The sequence below is a fragment of the Myiozetetes cayanensis genome, unplaced genomic scaffold (genome assembly GCF_022539395.1).
Source record: "Myiozetetes cayanensis isolate MyiCay16 unplaced genomic scaffold, myiCay2020 scf7, whole genome shotgun sequence".
Classification (NCBI taxonomy): domain Eukaryota; kingdom Metazoa; phylum Chordata; class Aves; order Passeriformes; family Tyrannidae; genus Myiozetetes; species Myiozetetes cayanensis.
This window is the reverse complement of record NW_026087964.1, coordinates 27321127-27339715: the sequence shown is the minus strand read 5'-3', so window position 1 is coordinate 27339715 and position 18589 is coordinate 27321127. Positions and strand designations below refer to the sequence as shown.

Below are 18589 nucleotides of genomic sequence, written 5' to 3'. Positions count from 1 at the left end.
AGGGAGAGGAGGAAACAAAACAGTACCAAAGACATATTACTGAACTTCTGAAGCCCACTGTAACTACTAGATGTTAGAAAAATATCAGCTTAATGATTAGACTCTTAAACATTTTCTTCATCAAACAAGGTTCTCCCAAATTCTGTGCAGCCATCAGCTTTATGTGCACTAAGATATAAAATTAACAGATGATTTTAGAACATACCTAGAGCAGAAGACATCTTTAGAGTCCTTATATTAGCAGCAGATCGGTTGTTTATTTCACAGTCTGTATTAAGATGTCTTCCATCTCTGTTATTAGTTCCACACTGTACATTTGAGTTGCTATTTATTTCACCCCAACTACTCATTCCTTGAGGGTTTCTAGGGTAAAATAAATTACTCGTGTTAACTTTTTAAGAACTGATATGGATACAATTTTACTTCAGTCTTTTTTTACCTAGCGTTTATAGGAATGTGTCCTGACCATTAAAATAAAAAAACACAACTCCATATAAAATCAGTCCAGACATATGGAATTTTTCAATATTCATCTCTTTAACAGATTATTTTTTTAAAAACAATTAGAAGCAGCTATAAATTATTCTCTGCTAGAACTATGACAGTACAAGAGACCTTCAGGTCTATGTCTGTATTCTAAAGGCTTTATATGATTCATTGCTAAATGAGTATTCCTTTCAGCACAGTGAAGATCCTTGATGCACACAGTTGCCCTGTTAGACCATAGCTGTAAATACCTCTCTAAACTGAAGTTTGTTTTTACTCCAATTCCCTAGTCTAGGACTGTAACCTTCTAATGGAATTCCATAGGACTAATTTTACAGTGCTTAAACCCAAAGGAATTACAGATTTCTGAAGCCTCTTACAGTGATTTTCTAAATATTAACTCTGATCTACAAAAATAAGCTACCCAGGTCAAGATGATTATTAAACATCTGTGTAACACAGCTACTTCAAATAAAAAAAATTGGCAATTTAACGTAAGCACAGATTTAAGTTATTTCTGGTTGACTGAAATAACATACTGCAGGTTTCCTGAAGCAACAACTCAACCACAAGGATTTAGGATGACAAAAACTACAACGACCTAATATTTGTAACAGGTTGTGGATCCTCATGTTCAGAATCACTTTCTGATTCTTCTGTTTCTTCCTCCTCCTTAGTGTTTTCGTTCACAGCATCTGTCATCATATCAGATGTTTGCTCATAGTAGTGAACTAACTCACGCAACTCATTCAGCCTCTTACGAACCTCATTTAGCTTCCTGAGGAGAAAAAAAGAGAATATTTTATCTGCTTTGTCACATTAATTGAATCTATGTAGAGTTAAAAAGTGTATATACAATTTAAAGTTCTTAAAGTTTGCTGCCAATTTCCCAGCTGTAATACCCTTCTGTTTGAAGTTCTGAACTCATTTGACTGTCTTAGACCACGTACTAAAGAGTATGTAATACTAAATTAAGTAGATTAAAATATGGAAATATGAAAATATGAAAAAAACGAAAATCACTAATGCACATTATGAAAAGAAATTAAAGAACTTTTACTGAAGCTTTTCTGTTGGATTTAGATTGTCATCCTCTTCACTCTCATTTTGGGAAACCAGAGAATCAGGAGGATAGGGAGCAGCTGGCAGGCTATTTGATTCTCCATTGACAACAGTTACTATGCCTACAGGACCAGAAGCAGCTGAAGTTGTACTTCTTTGATCAATACTCCTTTGAGGAGAGCCTGAAGCAGGAAAAACTACAGGAAAGAAATACAGTTCACGTGAACAATTTGCAATAAGGAATCTGCTTAAATGAATGATATTAAAATAACTACAGAAAATATCACCAACATACAAAACAGTAGTTAATAACTTTTATTAGAAAGATTAAAGCTTTTTTCTTAAGTTCGTGGCATGCAATGATTCAACAGGCAGGGAGTAATAAGGTACCTGTTGCAAACAAGATTTCAGTTAGTCCCTTTTAGCTTTATCAAATGTCGTAAGTGAAAGCTCTCATGCTGTGAATCTGCTCAAGGAATTGTTTTAAAGATTTATCATAAAAAAGAACAATTCAGCTTAATTGAACATTTCAAAGTTGATATAAAGAAAAACCCTAGAAATATTTTTCACATCTGCTAAGCTCTTTTGTTCATGTGCTGTGGAACATAAATGTGATATTTGCTTCTCCCAGCTATACGAAACCATACACGAGTATGTTTACATTATATGCATTAAGTACATGCAGAAAAATGGGAGGACAGCAGCGTAACTATTAAATCAGCATGTCCTCCTCCAGGTGCAGGCTTCCAGTGCCTCGTTTCCTAATGTTAACCACAACACACTGTGATCACCCCTCAGAAGTCTCCAGCTACAGGATAAACCTCACCAGAACAAATGCATTTCTAGAAACAGAAACTGAGAGCAGCAAGTAGGCCCACATCAAGACAATAAGGAGAGGACAAAGCCATCTAAAGAACAGGCCAAAACCCTTGTCCATTCAGACAGTTAAGGTCCTCAGGAATGGCCTATGATTGAAGTCCTTGTGACTTCAGAAGGAAGCCTTTTGACAGCGGACAAGCAAACCCCATAATGCCGTAGAGGTACTAACATATGAAATGATGAGTAAATAAATGTGGATGTACTGTGATAAAAACACAGAAAGTTCAAGTTCATATGGTACTCTCCACAAGCCAGACGTGTCACAGACAAGCCTTGAAGAAAAAAACCCTATCATCACACCCTCACATTAGTCAACTTTGATGTTTTAAACCAAAGCGCCAGCAGGGAAGACACTCATCATCACTTGTAGAGTTCTTCATTAAGACAGAAACTTACACAGCATTAAAAAACATTTACATTCATATTGCCTCAGCCCAGTTTTATCATCTACACTTCATTAACCAATTGCAAGCTGAAAGACCATGTTAAAATACACACATTAAAAAGTTGTATTCTTGAAAAAATACAATTCTGCCTATATTTACTTACAGGAGGAGTTATTTAGATGTTGGTCACGAAGCGTGTGAAGTTCTCCTAATAGTTTGTCCATTTTTTGCTTTTTACCCTGCAACATTCGCATCTTGTTAAAAAGCTGTGCCTTCTCATCTGACTGGTGTTCAGACACCGAAGAGTTTCTGCTTTGTGAAATCTCTCTGGTAAGTGAAAGACTTTCTGCTTGCCTTCTGTTATCTGGCACAGATTGTGTCTAAAAAGAGTAACTTCATTTTATTCAGAGTGCTATGAAAAAGGTAAATAAATTCTAAGAAACAAAAAGCCCTCTTATGGGCTTGCTGGACTCAACACCAGGACCAACACCAAAACAAAGAACATCATAAAGGGAAATACAGAGAAAACACTTTAATGATATATAAGTTATATACTGAGTTAATAATTTTATTGCAATAGAGAAACTACTTCTCTGGACTTTTCATAGAAACCTGCAAGACAAAGCACAGCTCAGTCATTTATTAAACCTTAAGAACAAAAAGATGCTGATTTTTCAAGTTTGGGGGAAGTCTGACTATTTCACTAGCAAATGCAGAGAAACGAGCAATACACATTTAACTGCACTATTAAAAAGATTAAGAAAAACTGATAATGGTAAAACTGATACAGTGCAGTCTAAGGACTGACCTGAGAATCATGAAGTTGGTTGTGAAAGCGCTGAATTAAGTCATTTAATTCTTCATTCAGTTCTGATGTAAGGCTTACTCCTGAAACACTACCTGTAGTCTCTGTTACAACTGGGCATACAGAAAGAGGAGGAAATGTAAATACTTTGCCACCGTGATGAAATAAAGGCTATTTGATAAAAATCTATGGTTTAACATTAATATACTGAAGTCTAAAAACACAGCACATATTTTTAATGCTGTGTCCTTCCCAGCAGCTTTACTGTTGAAAGATTACTTCCATTATGGAAATACTAACACAACAACTCAGAGCTGCTTTCTGAAGGACCATAAGAAAGGACTTATTAAGGTTGTTCCATGTTTCGCTAAAAAGGTCAGAGTAAAACAAAAGCAACCAAGTTGTCTAGGGCTGACAGAAACATTTTGTTAGTAATAAAATTTAGAAATTATTTGGTATGGCTAAACTAAGAAAAGTACATGAAGTTCCATTTCCTTAAAATAATAAATTAATAGGACACCAAGCTTTCACACTGGTATAAGATGTAACCTTCACAGCTGCAAACAGAGTCTCGGGGCTTGTCCTTCAAAAAGCTTTATGAGAGGAATATATTTAAAAGAAAGTCTTTTCCCCCTGCCTGAAAGTTCAGATTCAAATAGTACTAAGATATTGAAGTGGCAGTTGGTAGACCCCAAAACTCTTCCTTTTTCCCCAAATATGAACCAAGTTTGTAAGAAAAATAAAGCACAAATATTATTTATTTTTCCCACAGATCATGACTTCATTACATGCATAATAAAGTTTCACTGTTTTCAAAGTTAAATATGCTTACTTTGCCCTAAGTTGAATTTGAATCTTAACATTTCCTACCCCATAGTTCTGGCACATACTGAATTTTTAAGTCAGTTAATAACAGTTTCTTACTGCTTTTTGTGTTAAGATTGATAGAATAGAAATGTGAAACAAACAAACAAACAAAATCCTTAACAAAAAAAAAAATTGTTCTAATTTATCACAAGCAATCCTTTTTTCTACCCACTTTACCTAGCCGCTCCTCAAGATGGAGCTTTGTATATTGCAGGGAAGCAGAGAAAGCAGATTCCATTACAGTTCTACTACTGCAGACAGGAGAACAGTAACTTTCAAAAACCATTTAGGAAACAAGGAAACGCCTTTCAAAGGCACTTGCTTCTCTTGCTCCTGTGGCAGCTTTCTAAAATTTCTCCACCCTAGTTACACCTTATTTCCTATAATCTATCAAATCAAGAGCAGCAGAACAGGAAGAACCAGCTCATCAGAACAAGGAACATTAACAGGAGACTTTTACAAAAAAGTGTAGAAACCAACGACTTATTTGTACAAATGAAGGTATTTTAAATACAAAAATTAACTGTAGCAAGAACTGCTATCCCGTATACCCTCTAATCAAGCCTAAAGGCATCTCTTACAGGGAAGAGTCATGGAACACTAATACAGACTGAATCTGAACTTTCTCAGTGCAAAAATGTCAATTCCCTAAAACAGCACATGCAACTGTAGCCCATTTCAAAAGAAAAACAAACAGGATTTTGGGAGGGGTTGAGGGGGCAGGATGAGTTTTCCAACAAATGAAAATTCAAGTGTCACCAGTGCACAAAACAAGAACAACTGTTTCCCTTTTAAGACTGAGCCTTTAAGAAAACAACTCTGCTGACAACCTCTGAGCAGGTCTCAAGGAATCATCTCTCTCCCAAAGATAACTTTGAAAAACTGGGAATATATGAAAACAAATTAGTAGAATGCTTTTAAACTAAAGGTTATAACAATGATGGTGCTTTATTATCAGAATCATGCCCTCAATTTACATGCCATAGAATTTCAGAGTTCTAGTTTCACATCTACTTATGTGACTGCTTTAGCAACTCTCTCTTTTATCAAATAAACCATTAGTCTACTAATGGCTATTAAACTGTCAAGCAACCAGTCAGCAAAAAAAACCCCAAAATTCTATTAAAAGCAAACTAAACCTCAAACTACTAACTGCCTATAGACAGAAGGATGCAGAAAGGGAGACACACTTATTCCCCCACTCTAATTCTTTTCTTCAAAGCCCCAGCACAACAATGGAGACGAGTGGCAGGCTTCTAATCTGACTGGTATTGGTGGCAGGCAATTCTTGAGAGAAAAACCCCATACTTTTAGGATTTTACAGTAAAGCAAAGTAATCAGCTGTGTGTTTTTTAAGTGACACATCGTTTTACAATGTTACATAGTCAATTCTTTTCAGAAATAGAAGCCTCCTAGTAAAACTTTTTAAAAGTGCATTGTAAAAAGACTTTTTTAGTGTTTATTCCACAACTCCAGCTTTAATCATCAAGTTGTGATAACATGATATTAAAGACACCACAATTCCACATACCAGAATCATCCAGGACAGCAATGGCTTGCTCTGCTTTATGCTGCAAAGCAAGAAGAGCCGCCTGTCTCCCTTGAAGAGCCTTCAACTGCTCCTGCTGTTGTAGCATCCTTTTCAATAAATCATGCTGCTTTTTCAAGTTCTCCAACTCCTCTTTAGCTTCCTGTTGAGGATCTCTGGCCTGCAAATAGAGAGGAACATTACCATAACTGTGACAATTTATTTGCTGAGTAAGAGTAATAGAAGTGTCAATACAGGCATAACTGCATAGGAACCAACAGCCTAGTTGGTATAAAAAAGTGAAAATTAAACAGCTTCACCGTTCCAGTAGTACTTTATCTTTAAAAAATTTTAGACATCCAACAGGGAGAAGCCTAAATCACCAAGACACGCTTATCACTCCTGGAGGTTTAAGTTTTCTTTAGAAATCCAGGTCAGCTGACCTAATGTCCCAAAGACATCCCTCTGACTTTTAAATCATATAAGAGGGTGTTAACCTCTAACACTGGTAAAGGTAAGCAAGATAAGACATTGTATCATGGAACTACACGAAAGATCTCAATTGATTCACTGCCCTAAAATCACTAAATTTTCAGCAGAATGGTTTGGGTAGTTACTCTTCTCTAACCTACGTGTTTTGCCTTGTATGCTGTATTTATGGCATTGACGCTAGAACAGACCAGATTTATGTAAGCAAACTGCAAAACAAAAACTTGCACAGAATCTCCTCTCTGTGTTACGTTTTCAAACACGTGGAAACAGACCTGAAAGAATGGAAGCATGTTGAGCTGTTAAAATATACTAGAACAAGTTATTTTCCTCATCCTATCCTAATTAAGAGCTGAAGATTTGCATCAAAACTGTTACTCAAGGATTGCCAGCCAATTAAGTATTTTAATTAACTATTTTAATAATGAGACATCCAGTTAAGATCCTGATCCTGTCTGAAGCTGGATTATTGCACTATGCAAATGAAATCATGGAAAAAATTGCCTCCTTTTCGTTAGCAGCTAACAAGTATCTAAGAAGAACACTACTAACTTAAAAGCATAATCTTCTACCCACATACTGCTGAGTTCCTGAAGCAGAAAATTCAGCTCAAATATTCTGCATCAAATGTCAGAATAGAAGCAGGGATTTTATTTACTAGTTTTGGGTATCAAGGAATGCTCAAGTTTCCATCAGAGAAAACAGAACACAACCAGAATTCTAAACTTTTCCAAGTATCACTAAAAGATGCACTGCAACTGGTACTGATCATTCCTGTTAAACTTTTATCTTTTCTACAGAAAGCAGAGACAAAATATATCACACAATGAAATCAGCATGAAGGAACAAGGGAAAAAGGGTATGTTTGTCAGCCTCGCTCCCCTACTACAAAAGCTTTATCTGAAGTACCTGATTGCTTAAGTTCACTAAAATCGTGTAACAAATTTTTCAATCTTAGTTCTAAACTTGAACTAGTAAGCTTGATAAAAATTTTAAGCCTTTTCTTTTAGAGAAAACAAATAACCAAATTTAAGACTTTTTTTAATTAAATAAGAGCAAAGGAAAAGGCATAGAAAAGTTGGTAACAAGTAACAAAGCAAGTTTTAGACTCCATGCTCCTTAAGTCTTCCCCACCAACCAAATATTTATATAAACAGCTACACAAAAACATTTCTGGAACAAGTTAAGGCTACTACTCTCTAATTTATTTTAGCTACATGATATTAGCTTAAATTTGTATCAGCAGACTATTGGCATAACCACGACAAGCGTCCAAAAGTCACATTTATAGTATGTTTTCCCCAAAAAAGGAACAACAAAAGTGGAAGGATCATCTACATAAAATCACAGCACCTGCTGTACAGAGTTACATCTATGCTAACTGTCAGAGTTAACAATTTTCTGTCAATGCTAACAATTAGGAAGAAAAAGTTGTCAAACATCTCTATTTAGAGAAAAAAAAAAACTCTAGGCAAAGAATATTCATTCAGTGAAAAGACAGCTGGATACACATAAGCAGTCCAAAGGGAACATTTGCTGTAAGTAAAAATACATTTAAAGCAATTATAAGGGAGACAGGGGGAGAGAGAAGACTAGCCTGCATAATCCCTGTTTGAGGTTAAAATAACATTTTGAAGTATACCTTTGAAAGCAATCCATGTTCCTGGCTATTAATCCCACAGGGCCAGATTTCCCTGTCATTGAGAGCAGCTCTGTCACTTTTCCCTTTAGGGCTTGTTGTAACATCAATGTCTGTAACCTGTTCCTGTGAAGCTGAATTCCCTAGTTTGTCCTCAATGCGGGGCCGAATGCTCAGACTAAAAGATACCTCCTTTATCAAATAGTTTAGTATGTTAGATTTTGAAAATATGTTCCAACTTAGCATGCATTTTAAAGTTACAAACCTACTGCTTTATCTTGTCAAATAATGAAAACTAATATCAATAAGATCTACTAAAGGGTGAAGACATTTAGTCACTCTTAGAATCTGCATAAGGCTCCATAAAGCAATCAATGTTCTATGACCAGAAGTATGCACTCTACATACTCAAGTTGCATATAAAGAGAATTTAGATGCAAAATGAAGAGCCAAACAAAAACCAAACCGCATTTTGCAAATACGAAGAAAAATGCAAGTTTACGTGGTTTCTTCTCAGTAAATGTACTGGTCTTTTTCTGCGTTTTCCAATTTTTTTTTTTTTTTTTCCCAAGTTAAAAGTGCATCTTCCATGTGTATCATTTTATTTCTTCACAGGGATAGAAACAGTTCTTATAAAGCCAAAAATAATTACAAAAGCTTCTTAATGTTTTAACTGTTACTTCCAAGCATGCAAATTCTCCTTGTCCACAGAACATTCACTGTACTAACTGGCCAAGAAGAGCACCTGCTCTCCAGTACTTTCCCTCAGTATAGCAGCATCAGAAGAGGCAAAACTTAAAGTTATTAAAATGCTTTTGCATCTACTACAAGAAATGTTTACTATGTTAAAGAAAAAAAGCATTTATAAATAGAAAGGAAGATTGACTCTTTATCTCAGCATTAAATTCACAACATCTTGCCAAAAAATGAGAGAAACTTTTGTTCTAGGTCAATACTTCTGTCATATCACTAGAAAGACACTTGAACAATGGCCCACTAATGACTCATTTCTAACCGTCTCCTGATCCAAAACCAGAAAATTTTCCCTAGTAACAGAAGTAAACTTATGGACAAAAAATTGTATAGAAAAATATTTTTTCCTACATCAAGCCAGTGAATGCTCTGCCAAAGTACACATTTAACCCTTCGTTGTACTTTGAAGAATAAAGATTTAAAAAACCCTTCATTTCTTGATTAAAAAGGAAAAAAAATCCTTATAATTTTGCTGTGATAGAATCATTACTTTCTTTTCCCATATTAAAAAAAAGATAAAAATCAATACATGCATGAAGTCCTCCTGAAGAGAGTGCTTGGGATTTACCATTTTTTAACTGAACTGCAGATTATGACACTACCATAACCATGACAAAACCAAAATAAAGCCTTCATTTCCAGCACCTTAATTACTAAAAGGCAGCTTACCGTGGTATCTGAAGCCTCAGACTGCACATCAATGTTTAGCGATGTGCTCTCACCTACAGAACCAGATCCCACAGCTGAATCTACAGTCCGAACATCATCCTCCTCATTTTCTCTAGCCTGAAACATTTCATTGGCATGAATCAAAAGCTATATAAGGGGGCAGTAAAAACGAGTTATGGAAGGTACTGCATACCAAAACCAACACCCCCAGTACTACCATCAGAACATCAATGGTCAACTCCTAAAAAAAGCTTACAATGCAGAAACAGATACATTATGTTCTCAAACTTACAAGCATCTTTTGCAAAAATTTCAGATAGGATTTCTCCTGCTCTTTAAGGTCATCTATAAGGTGTGATAAACGCTCAACATTGGCCGATCTTTCATTTTTCTCTACAAGATCATCCCGCATGGAGCTGGCCTTAGCAATATAGTCGCGAATTTGAACTAGTCTGCTCACAATCTGTAAAGACACTGAAGTTACTGAATGCATTCAGCTACAGCTTCAACGTATTTCATGCACAAGACATGGTGACAGCAACAGCAAAGGAGTAATTAAAGGGAGGACACACTAGTACTTTCAATCCTACAAGCACACCTCCCAAAGCAGTTAAAAGTCAACAGCTTTTTTATAAGGATGGATTTATGCACGCGAGAAGTTGCAAGGCTGAAGCACAGGGCTTCTTGTCAACACAGGCCAAAACAGAAATGAGCTCATCGGCACAGGAAAATATTGAACTGTGAGAGTATTTTCTGGAACCTTATTAAAGGGAGTCAACCTCTAAGATGAAAATTAATACCGCTACTGTTAATAATAAGTGGATTTCTAAAGAACAATAGAGGATTAAGTTTGGTTTCACATTTTCTTCAAGCTGCCTTTCAGAACAGTAGGAAGTATTTCCAATAAAGACTTACAGTTTTAAGAAATTTAGAAAGATGCACCGAAAATTAAGATATATAGATACAGATACCAATATTCTGTAGACTTTACAGGACATGTAAATACCTGGCTACTATCCATCATTTGTTCTCCCCTTCCATCTTCTTGAGTAGAGACTTGACAATTTTGCAAGAAATCCTTGCTCAGAGCAGCTCCAAACAGCTCTTTACACTGCGCTGATACCCCACTTTCCTTTTTCTGGGAACCTGAGGCAGGATCTTTGCTTTTGTTAGTGTTAATCTGCATTGACAGGAAGTTGAATGGTTTTTTGCTTTCATTAAGTTGACGTTTGTTGTTAGCAGCCGTTGCCCTGCCTTGAGAGTCACTTCCAATGCTTCTCTGTATAAAAACAAAAGAAAGAACAATTGCTTTACTATTTTTATCCAATATGTTCTCAACACTGATTAGTTTCACTAGTTGAATTACTATTTCTGCAGTATTATTAGACTGATTTTGAAGTTACCTAATTAGTCTCTGACCAGCCAAAAGTTAGCAAAAGACAGTGCTGGTGATTTTGCCATACAGTTTTCAGAAAGCAAGCCCATCCTCCCAGAACAGATGAGAAGCAAAAAGGTTCTGCAATTCCTCACAATTTAGTTTCTCATTCTTGCTGTGGCCTCCACCTTTACCATAGTGAAAGGCATCCTACTTCTCCAGGTACATTTGACAAGATAACAATAATAAAAAAATCAACATGTTCCCCTGTAGAATATGATACCCTGTAACTTCAGCTTTCCTTGAGAACTTTCTGAATAGCAACATGCTGCCATAACACACAGTTGAGAGGGAAGTTATACCCAGCCTTTATATTCTAAGTCAACACAATGAATCACACTTGAAAGAATCTTCACAACCCAACAAAGTTAGCAACAACCTTTGGGAAAGGTGAACCAGCCTCTGTTCTGAAACTGTTTGCACAAATTTATGCCTTGTTACCAAAGAATTAATTCCTCATACTTTTCACTGTTTTGGACAAGGGAAGGATGAATGTGCCATATTCCCAAAAAAAAAAAGTTATAGCTCAAGAATTTGTGCAATAAAATTCTCTACACTCTACCGAGGAGCAGTTTTTAATGATACTCCTCTGTTTAATCCACAAGGATAACAATGTTCAGAATCACAAACTGGCACTTTCAAGAACAGACTTTCAAAATAAGGTAACAGATATTTTCAAGCGGCAGACAAGTACGAAGAGTAAGAACTACTGATCTGAGGACACAGAAATTTGTTAATGGATGAGAGTAAGAGAGTGAAGACAGCTAGCATACTCTTAAGCACAGGAAAGCCATGGTCCCAAACTTCCCCTAATTTTCTCAAGTTCAAAACCAGAATTTTGATTTGGCTCTCATAGTGCCTATAAGAGCTTTTTTTACCCTAATCTCTTATGAAAGGTTTTCCTCAAATGTCACATTATTAAGACATAACTGAATAAATTCTGTAGTCATATTCTGAGTGAGAGATAGTATTCACACAAACCTGATCCAGATCACTGAAGTTTATTCTTTGTTTAAGCCTTTCTAGTTCAGCCTGCTCTGGAACAGACATCTGGGTCATGTACCGAGCATGAGGAAAAGTATGAGGAGCTCTGGTCTTCCGTCGTCCCATTCCAGGTGAGGATTCTGGAGATATATCATTAGTAAGCCTTGTTTCAGCTTCCCCACTAAGCTTTTTCTTGTTTTTTTCTGAAGATCTGTTTGCTTTCTTCTGTTGACTTCCCCAGTCCTTAAGGGGAAGAACAGAGAAAAAACAAAGTCACATTTGCTACACCCACAGACAAAAAGTAAATTATTTCATTCAGTGGAGTTTACTTCCACTTCAGAAGTAAAAATAGTAACCAATATCAAAATACATTTTCTAGAGCAAATGTCACTTTACAAATAAAATTTTTTCCACTGCATAATTAAAAATAGCTTGTCAGGAAATCTGAAATTAATTTTAACGTAAAATGCATAAAATTAATTTCAAACTAAGATAAAATCATATTATTCTTCTTTGCTGAGGACTTTCACTTCAGGAACTTGGAACTTTCTAAGTTACAGTTTTCCCTTTCATGACATTTACAATGCTTTTGTGTCTAGCTACTTTATTTGCCCAAAACACTTGCCATAAATACTCTACAGACTTCACAACCTCTGAATTACACTCCTTGCTTGCTTACATCTACCTCAGTTTTTGCAGATATTTCCCTTAGAGCTGTACTGACAAGGCTTAGGGGTTTGCATTGTTACCTGCCAGTAGCAGAATCTACTTGGCAATTCTACTGTACAGCATCAAACGGCAACAGCAAGACAAGAGTGATGATACCGTGTTGTTCAGCCGGTCATCAAGGCTCTCATTGCTCCAGCTGGGCAAGTCCTGGTCATTCATGCCTTCTTCAAAGGGACCACCTCCTGTTGCCATGACAAGCGATCAATAAAAACAACCTAAAAGAAACAATCTAAAAAAAAATGTGCTGTATTAAAATCAGTTTACATACAATATTTTACAGATCCATAATCTGAGATGACAACTACATATTAATTATAACATGCAAACGCAAGGCTGTTTTAGGAAACTAAACTCCCTATTTACTAAACTGTGATACTAGAAATGTATCAATGAGAACATAGAAACTGGCATTAAAAAATAAACAAGAAATAATTCTGGGTTTGGAGGTTTTTTACCTTTGTTTTTTTAATCTCTACTCTACCAAAGAAACTTTTTTTGGGGAGGCTCTCAATTGCCCTCACTTTAAAACAAACAGTACAGAGCTCAGAAAGACTGCTTTGTAATTCATACAGCCTACAGTTTCAGGTCCAGGGTGATGTCTGTTTGACATAATGAGTGACTCTGGAGACCTAGTACATCAAACTTTCACGTTCATTTTAACACTGATGTGCTGTCAACAGAGTACTGAATGGCACACTCAACAAAATACGAGCAAAACAGACATCAGTGAAAGGATTTTTACTTCCTTTACCACACATTAAGCTCTTTAAGCAATCGATGCTGTGACACATTATGGTTTCTACCAAACCCAAACAAAATAATGTGGATTTCCTACAACTTTGCTGCTCTTTAACAGTGTCATTTTGTGCACTATGAAGCAACCTAAATGTAAAGTTTTCATTTTCGTTTCTAGTTTTGACATTAGAAATAAAAGTCATTAAAGCTGAGAGATCGGAAAAAAGTATTCCTTTATGGTAATAAAATTAGATTAGCCTGTTCAAAAAGGTGAGGAATACACAACTATGTACACTAAGTGCTGCTAGCACAATTCCACTGCACAAAGCTACAAACTTTACCTATGAAGTACTGTTACAGATGCAGAAGAAAAACAGTTTTGCAGAGATTTAATTTTTCCAGCTAGTTTTCACTGCTGTGTTAGGGCATGAGCTAAGCTTTATTTTTAATTGGAAAAAAAAAAAATCAAAAAGGACAACTTATTTCTCAAAATTTTACTGCAGCCTACTAATCTACTATTAATTTTCACACAGTGCAGGCAATGAAATCATCTGAGACTCAAGATTAAGACGTATCTAAGAAGTTTGTTGGGTTTTTTTAATATCAGTTCTAGAAAGGAAAACAGAATAATCCTGAACTAAGTTTAAAAGCTGTATTAATACACCTATCTTGCTTAGGTATAAGATTCAAGCAAAATCGCACAACACAGCCCTCTCAGTAGGCACACCTGCACAAGGCAGTATTTCTGTGCAAACACAGCCTATTACTAAACCATAAAGGAAATGGGATCTACCAGGTGTGCTCATTTTATCATAACCACATCTCCACTCACATTAACAGTTTGGAGTAATTCAGCTTCTGTATCTCGAAATCAGAATCATAACACAGGTACAACTCAGTGCCTGCTACTTTGGGAACTTTCTCCTACTGTCCCTGCACATTAATTCATACTCCCTTCTTCGTCCCAAAAACAAAAGCATAGTTACCGGTTTAAAACCAGCTGTGCTTTTAAAGACTTTCCTCAGTTACAGATAAACTGCTCAGCTTTGTAGATCTGCAAGACCCAACATCTCAACAGACACTGCATCCTGACCTATGTCACTAAGCATAATGAGGAAGATTAGAGGCCATCTGGGTTTACAGTCCAATTCAGTAAGCTGTTTCCTCATCATCATGTTATATAATTCCACTAAAACCACTGCAAAAGAAGTTTTTCCCTACCTTCCACTGTAAAAAGAAGTGGCAGTACTCATGTTTACGTTACACACATTTATTTCTTTTAAAACTTTCACAAAACCTGTCCTCACCAACTTTGCTGCAGAAGTCTCTCATTACCTCTGAAGTAAGCTCACTGCCTCAGATGGAATATCCTGAATACTCTCAAACAAGGACACCAGGCATACACCAACAGACCCTGATAAATACAGCTCAAAAATAACAATAACCTGATTATTTCCAGCCAGCAGATTTTAAAGTGTTCTAGCAGAACTGTGGCCCTCCCAAAGAGCAAGTTTCTAAACTTCCATATTATAGGCTTTGATATTTCCAGATAAAGTGAATTTAAGATCCGAGAGCTCTGCTGGTATTTTATCCCTTTAACTCAGTTAAAAATCGCAAAGAGGTTCAGCCAGCCTTTTTCTTAGAAATGAAACTCTCTCATCCGAAGCTGTGTTTCCCACCTCCACACACACATTTCATCAATTTGTATTTTTGCTTAGTTTTCATTTTACCAGCTATTTCCACAAGAAATGCTCTTCTAAAAGCTTTGGTATCTTAGTTATCTGTTTCTGCATCCAGCAACCATTGACAATTTCAGCTTCTCGCACATTATAGAATCTGTATAAAAGCCCTATTTGAGCGTTATCAATATTACCTTATAACATTTACACAGACTTGAGAAAAACTAAAAAGGACTTTAGAGAATATTTTCTACAGACAAAATAACTTAACATGTAGGATTATGGGGCAAACATATCTTGTACATATGGCAGTTGCTCAGAACTACTACTAATATATCCTAGCAAAACAAAGGTATGTATTTCAAAATGCTTTTTTTTCTACAGCAGTTGTTCTTGAGATTTTTTTCCTACACCATTCATGTGAACTGCAAGAGCTCTTTATAGCACCAAATCCTGTACAAACTTTTGAAAATAAATAAAAAAAAAAAAGGTCGCAAAAAGCCATATGACAGTATCATAAAGGCAAAAAAAAATGACACCAAACATTTCTTTTTAATTTTAGCTTCTTAAGACTTGCGCTCCTCACCCGAGCATTAACCCATTAAACGCCAACCACACAGTACCATGGAACAGGTACAGTCAACAGAGCAAGTCCCCTCCTGTCGCACCTCTCACAAGCCGCACACTCACACACCCGGACCGGGGGCGCTGTGCCCGGCACTTCCAGCGCCGGAGCCTTCCCGCAGGCTCTGTCGTCCCGACCTGCTCCGATCTCCCGGCGGGCCCCGAGCGCAGTGCCGGCGGCCGTGCCGGCCGAGCCTCTGCCTGAGGCGGGCGCGGCGCTCCCGGCCCGGGGGCGGCGGGCGCAGATCCCGCACTCTGGCGGCGCCAAAGCCGGCGCCGCGGGGCGGGTGTGTGGGCGGGCTCTGCCCCAGGCACCTCCGCTGCCCGGGCGCGGCGGCGTCTCCTTGGAGAGCGGGTAACGCGCCCTGCCCGGGCGGGGGGCGCGGCCCGCACACCCCGCCGGCACCGCAAGGCTTCCCCCTGCCCGGACCTGAACCCGAGCCCTGGGCCCGCTCCCCGCCGCCCACACCCACGGGCCCGACCGGCCCGGGCCGCTCTGCCCCGGCGCGGCCCCCGCCGCCACACGGGGAGGGGGCAGCTCGGGGGGCAGGAGAGGGCGGCTCACCCCGCGCCAAGGGGGAGGTCACCCGGCCTGGCTTCTCCTCTGCCGCCGGTCGCTAGTCGCGGGGCCTGGGCTGCCCGGACGAGCGTTCCGCCTTCGGGCAGCGGGGCAGCGTCGCGGCCTGGCGTGGCCGGGCGCGGCAGGGCAGCGCTGGGGGAGCCGCTCAGAGCGCCCCTGCCTCGGCCGCCACCGCCATCTTGGCCGCCGGGTGCGGGGGGCGGTGCCTGGCGGAGGGATACACAGACGGACGGACACGCGCCGTTACCTGGTAACCCCCGCCCGCCGGGGCCCGTCCGCGCTGCGCAGGCGCCGCCCGCCCCGCACGGCGGGACAGCTTCCCGCGCGCCGGCCGGGGATCCCGCGCGCAACCGCTGGGACGGCCGTGGGGGGGGTGGTCGGAACTACAACTCCCAGCGCGCACTGCGTCAGGCGTGGCCCCGCCCCCCGGCTGACCGCGGCGCCTCCTGGGAGTAGTAGTTTTCCCCTCAGGGCAACGCCCCGCCCGCGGCAGGGCTGTGGGACACCCGGGACGGTCTTGCGGCCGAATGGGAAGGGCTGGGGGCTTTTTAGTCGTAAAGAAAATAAGGGAACGACAATGAACTCTGTAGGATCACGTCGAACCCCGAGCGTGGAGGAGGATCAGATCCTGCTCTCGTTAGGAGGGTATCAACTAATCTGTTCCTGTCTATCTTTGGCCTCCTTCAAGGAACACAGCAGTGAGGAGGTGGAAGTCGTGGTAGTCTTGTTCTAACTTTTTTCCTTCTTTCTCACTTTCATTTTGCATGGTTTGTGCCTTGTTTTAGGGCACTGCGTTCCCAGATCTAGGTTCTTTAAACTTTGTTTTGGGGAAATAAATAAATAGAGGGTTTGGCATTTTAAAAAACCCAGTTGTGCGTAGAAGCTGTGCTGTGCTTGGTGTTTGGTAGAAGCTGTTAGAATCATGGAACTGTAGGATATCCTGAGTTTGAAGGGAATCACAAGAATCATCAAGTCCAACTCCTGGCTGTCCACAGAACCATGCCCTGAGTGTCACACCATGTGTGCCTGAGAGTATCGTCCAAACACTTCTTGAGCTCTCTCAGCCTTGGTGCTGTGACCACTGCCCTGGGGAGCCTCTTCCAGTGCCCAAACACCCACTGGGTGAAGAATCTTTTTCTAATAGCCAACCTAAATCTCCCCTGACACAACTTCAGGCCGTTCCCTCAGGTCCTGTCACTGGTCCCCAGAGATCAGTGCCTGATCCTGCACTTCACCTCAGGAGGAAGCTGCTAGTTCCTTAGGGAGCGGCAACTTGCATAACACACTCTGGATTTCTGTTTCAGTAAAGCTGGTATCCTCTATATTTCTTTCATTTTAGGGGATTGTCACTTGTCAGGATGGAAAAAACCCATAATTTTCAGCATTTCCATTACACTGAGTTTCTGAGCAGAGACATTAAATATTTACATTGGCCTCACAATTCATCCTGCTAGACAAACATTCTGTTGGTACCACATGGAAACGTAGTTAGACCCCCATCTCTCCCATATTAGGATTTAGACCAAACTATTTTGCTCAAAAAAAGGACACAATTCCTTTCCAGTGACACAATCTGTAGTTTAGAAAAGGAACTAAATGATTGGAAAACCTATGAAATAAAGATGTTTCAATAAAAGTATTATCGTTATTTCCACCAGATGCCCCCCTATCAAAGGAATAGTTCTGGACAACACAGCGTGTGAAAGAGGTGGGCATAAGACTGGCTATCATAGCAGCATCTTTCACCCATTTCTGCCATGACCCACATGACTGTATATCCACAACTGAAATCACTTTGAAAACAATCTACAACTTGATGGAAGCTCTCTGTGTGATGAATATATATTATTCTTTTAATAATAATTGCAGTATTGCAATTCTGAAGCTAATAAAGAATTTAATTTATCAGCTTTTTTAAAAACTCTTTTAACTAATGTCCTGTTATCCTGCCCTCAGGTACTGTGTCTGGATACCCATCACAGTGTTGGCAATGTTGCTTTTGAAAGATGCTTTGTCTTGTTACAGTGGCATTCCTCCCAAGGCCCAGCAGGTGGAGGCAGAATTTAAGGGAAGATACTACCTTAATACGATGACTCATTATTTTTGCTGCTGTTGCTTATTCTTAAACTACAGATCAGTCATTCCTACTGTTTCCTGCATGCAAAAAAAATATCTTACATAAAAAATATAATGCTTTATTGAGGAAAAGAATTAAACTGACTGTAGTATGTTTCAGTAACAATGCCTTTTACTGTAGTTT

At 39.0% G+C, this 18589-nt stretch overlaps 1 protein-coding gene across 9 annotated transcripts in view; it reads right to left on the bottom strand.

The window, feature by feature from the left end:
• PCM1 (pericentriolar material 1) overlaps positions 1-16513 on the bottom strand; it is a 40227-nt gene extending 23714 nt beyond the window's left edge. For 4 of the 9 annotated variants that reach the window (XM_050338111.1, XM_050338119.1, XM_050338114.1 and 1 more), the window contains exons 1-12: positions 16315-16513; positions 12808-12940; positions 11980-12225; positions 10570-10842; positions 9856-10026; positions 9564-9680; positions 6017-6194; positions 3622-3731; positions 2977-3193; positions 1547-1745; positions 1088-1264; positions 206-363 (exon numbers count right to left, since the gene is read on the bottom strand). In XM_050338111.1, coding sequence (XP_050194068.1) covers positions 206-363; positions 1088-1264; positions 1547-1745; positions 2977-3193; positions 3622-3731; positions 6017-6194; positions 9564-9680; positions 9856-10026; positions 10570-10842; positions 11980-12225; positions 12808-12903 — 1942 coding nt within the window. In that variant the 5' untranslated portion in view covers positions 12904-12940; positions 16315-16513. Of the gene's footprint in view, positions 1-205; positions 364-1087; positions 1265-1546; positions 1746-2976; positions 3194-3621; positions 3732-6016; positions 6195-8144; positions 8334-9563; positions 9681-9855; positions 10027-10569; positions 10843-11979; positions 12226-12807; positions 12941-16314 lie in introns of all 9 variants that reach the window. The other 5 variants (XM_050338112.1, XM_050338117.1, XM_050338113.1 and 2 more) reach the window with 3 other exon arrangements.
• Between the last annotated feature and the right edge of the window lie 2076 nt (positions 16514-18589).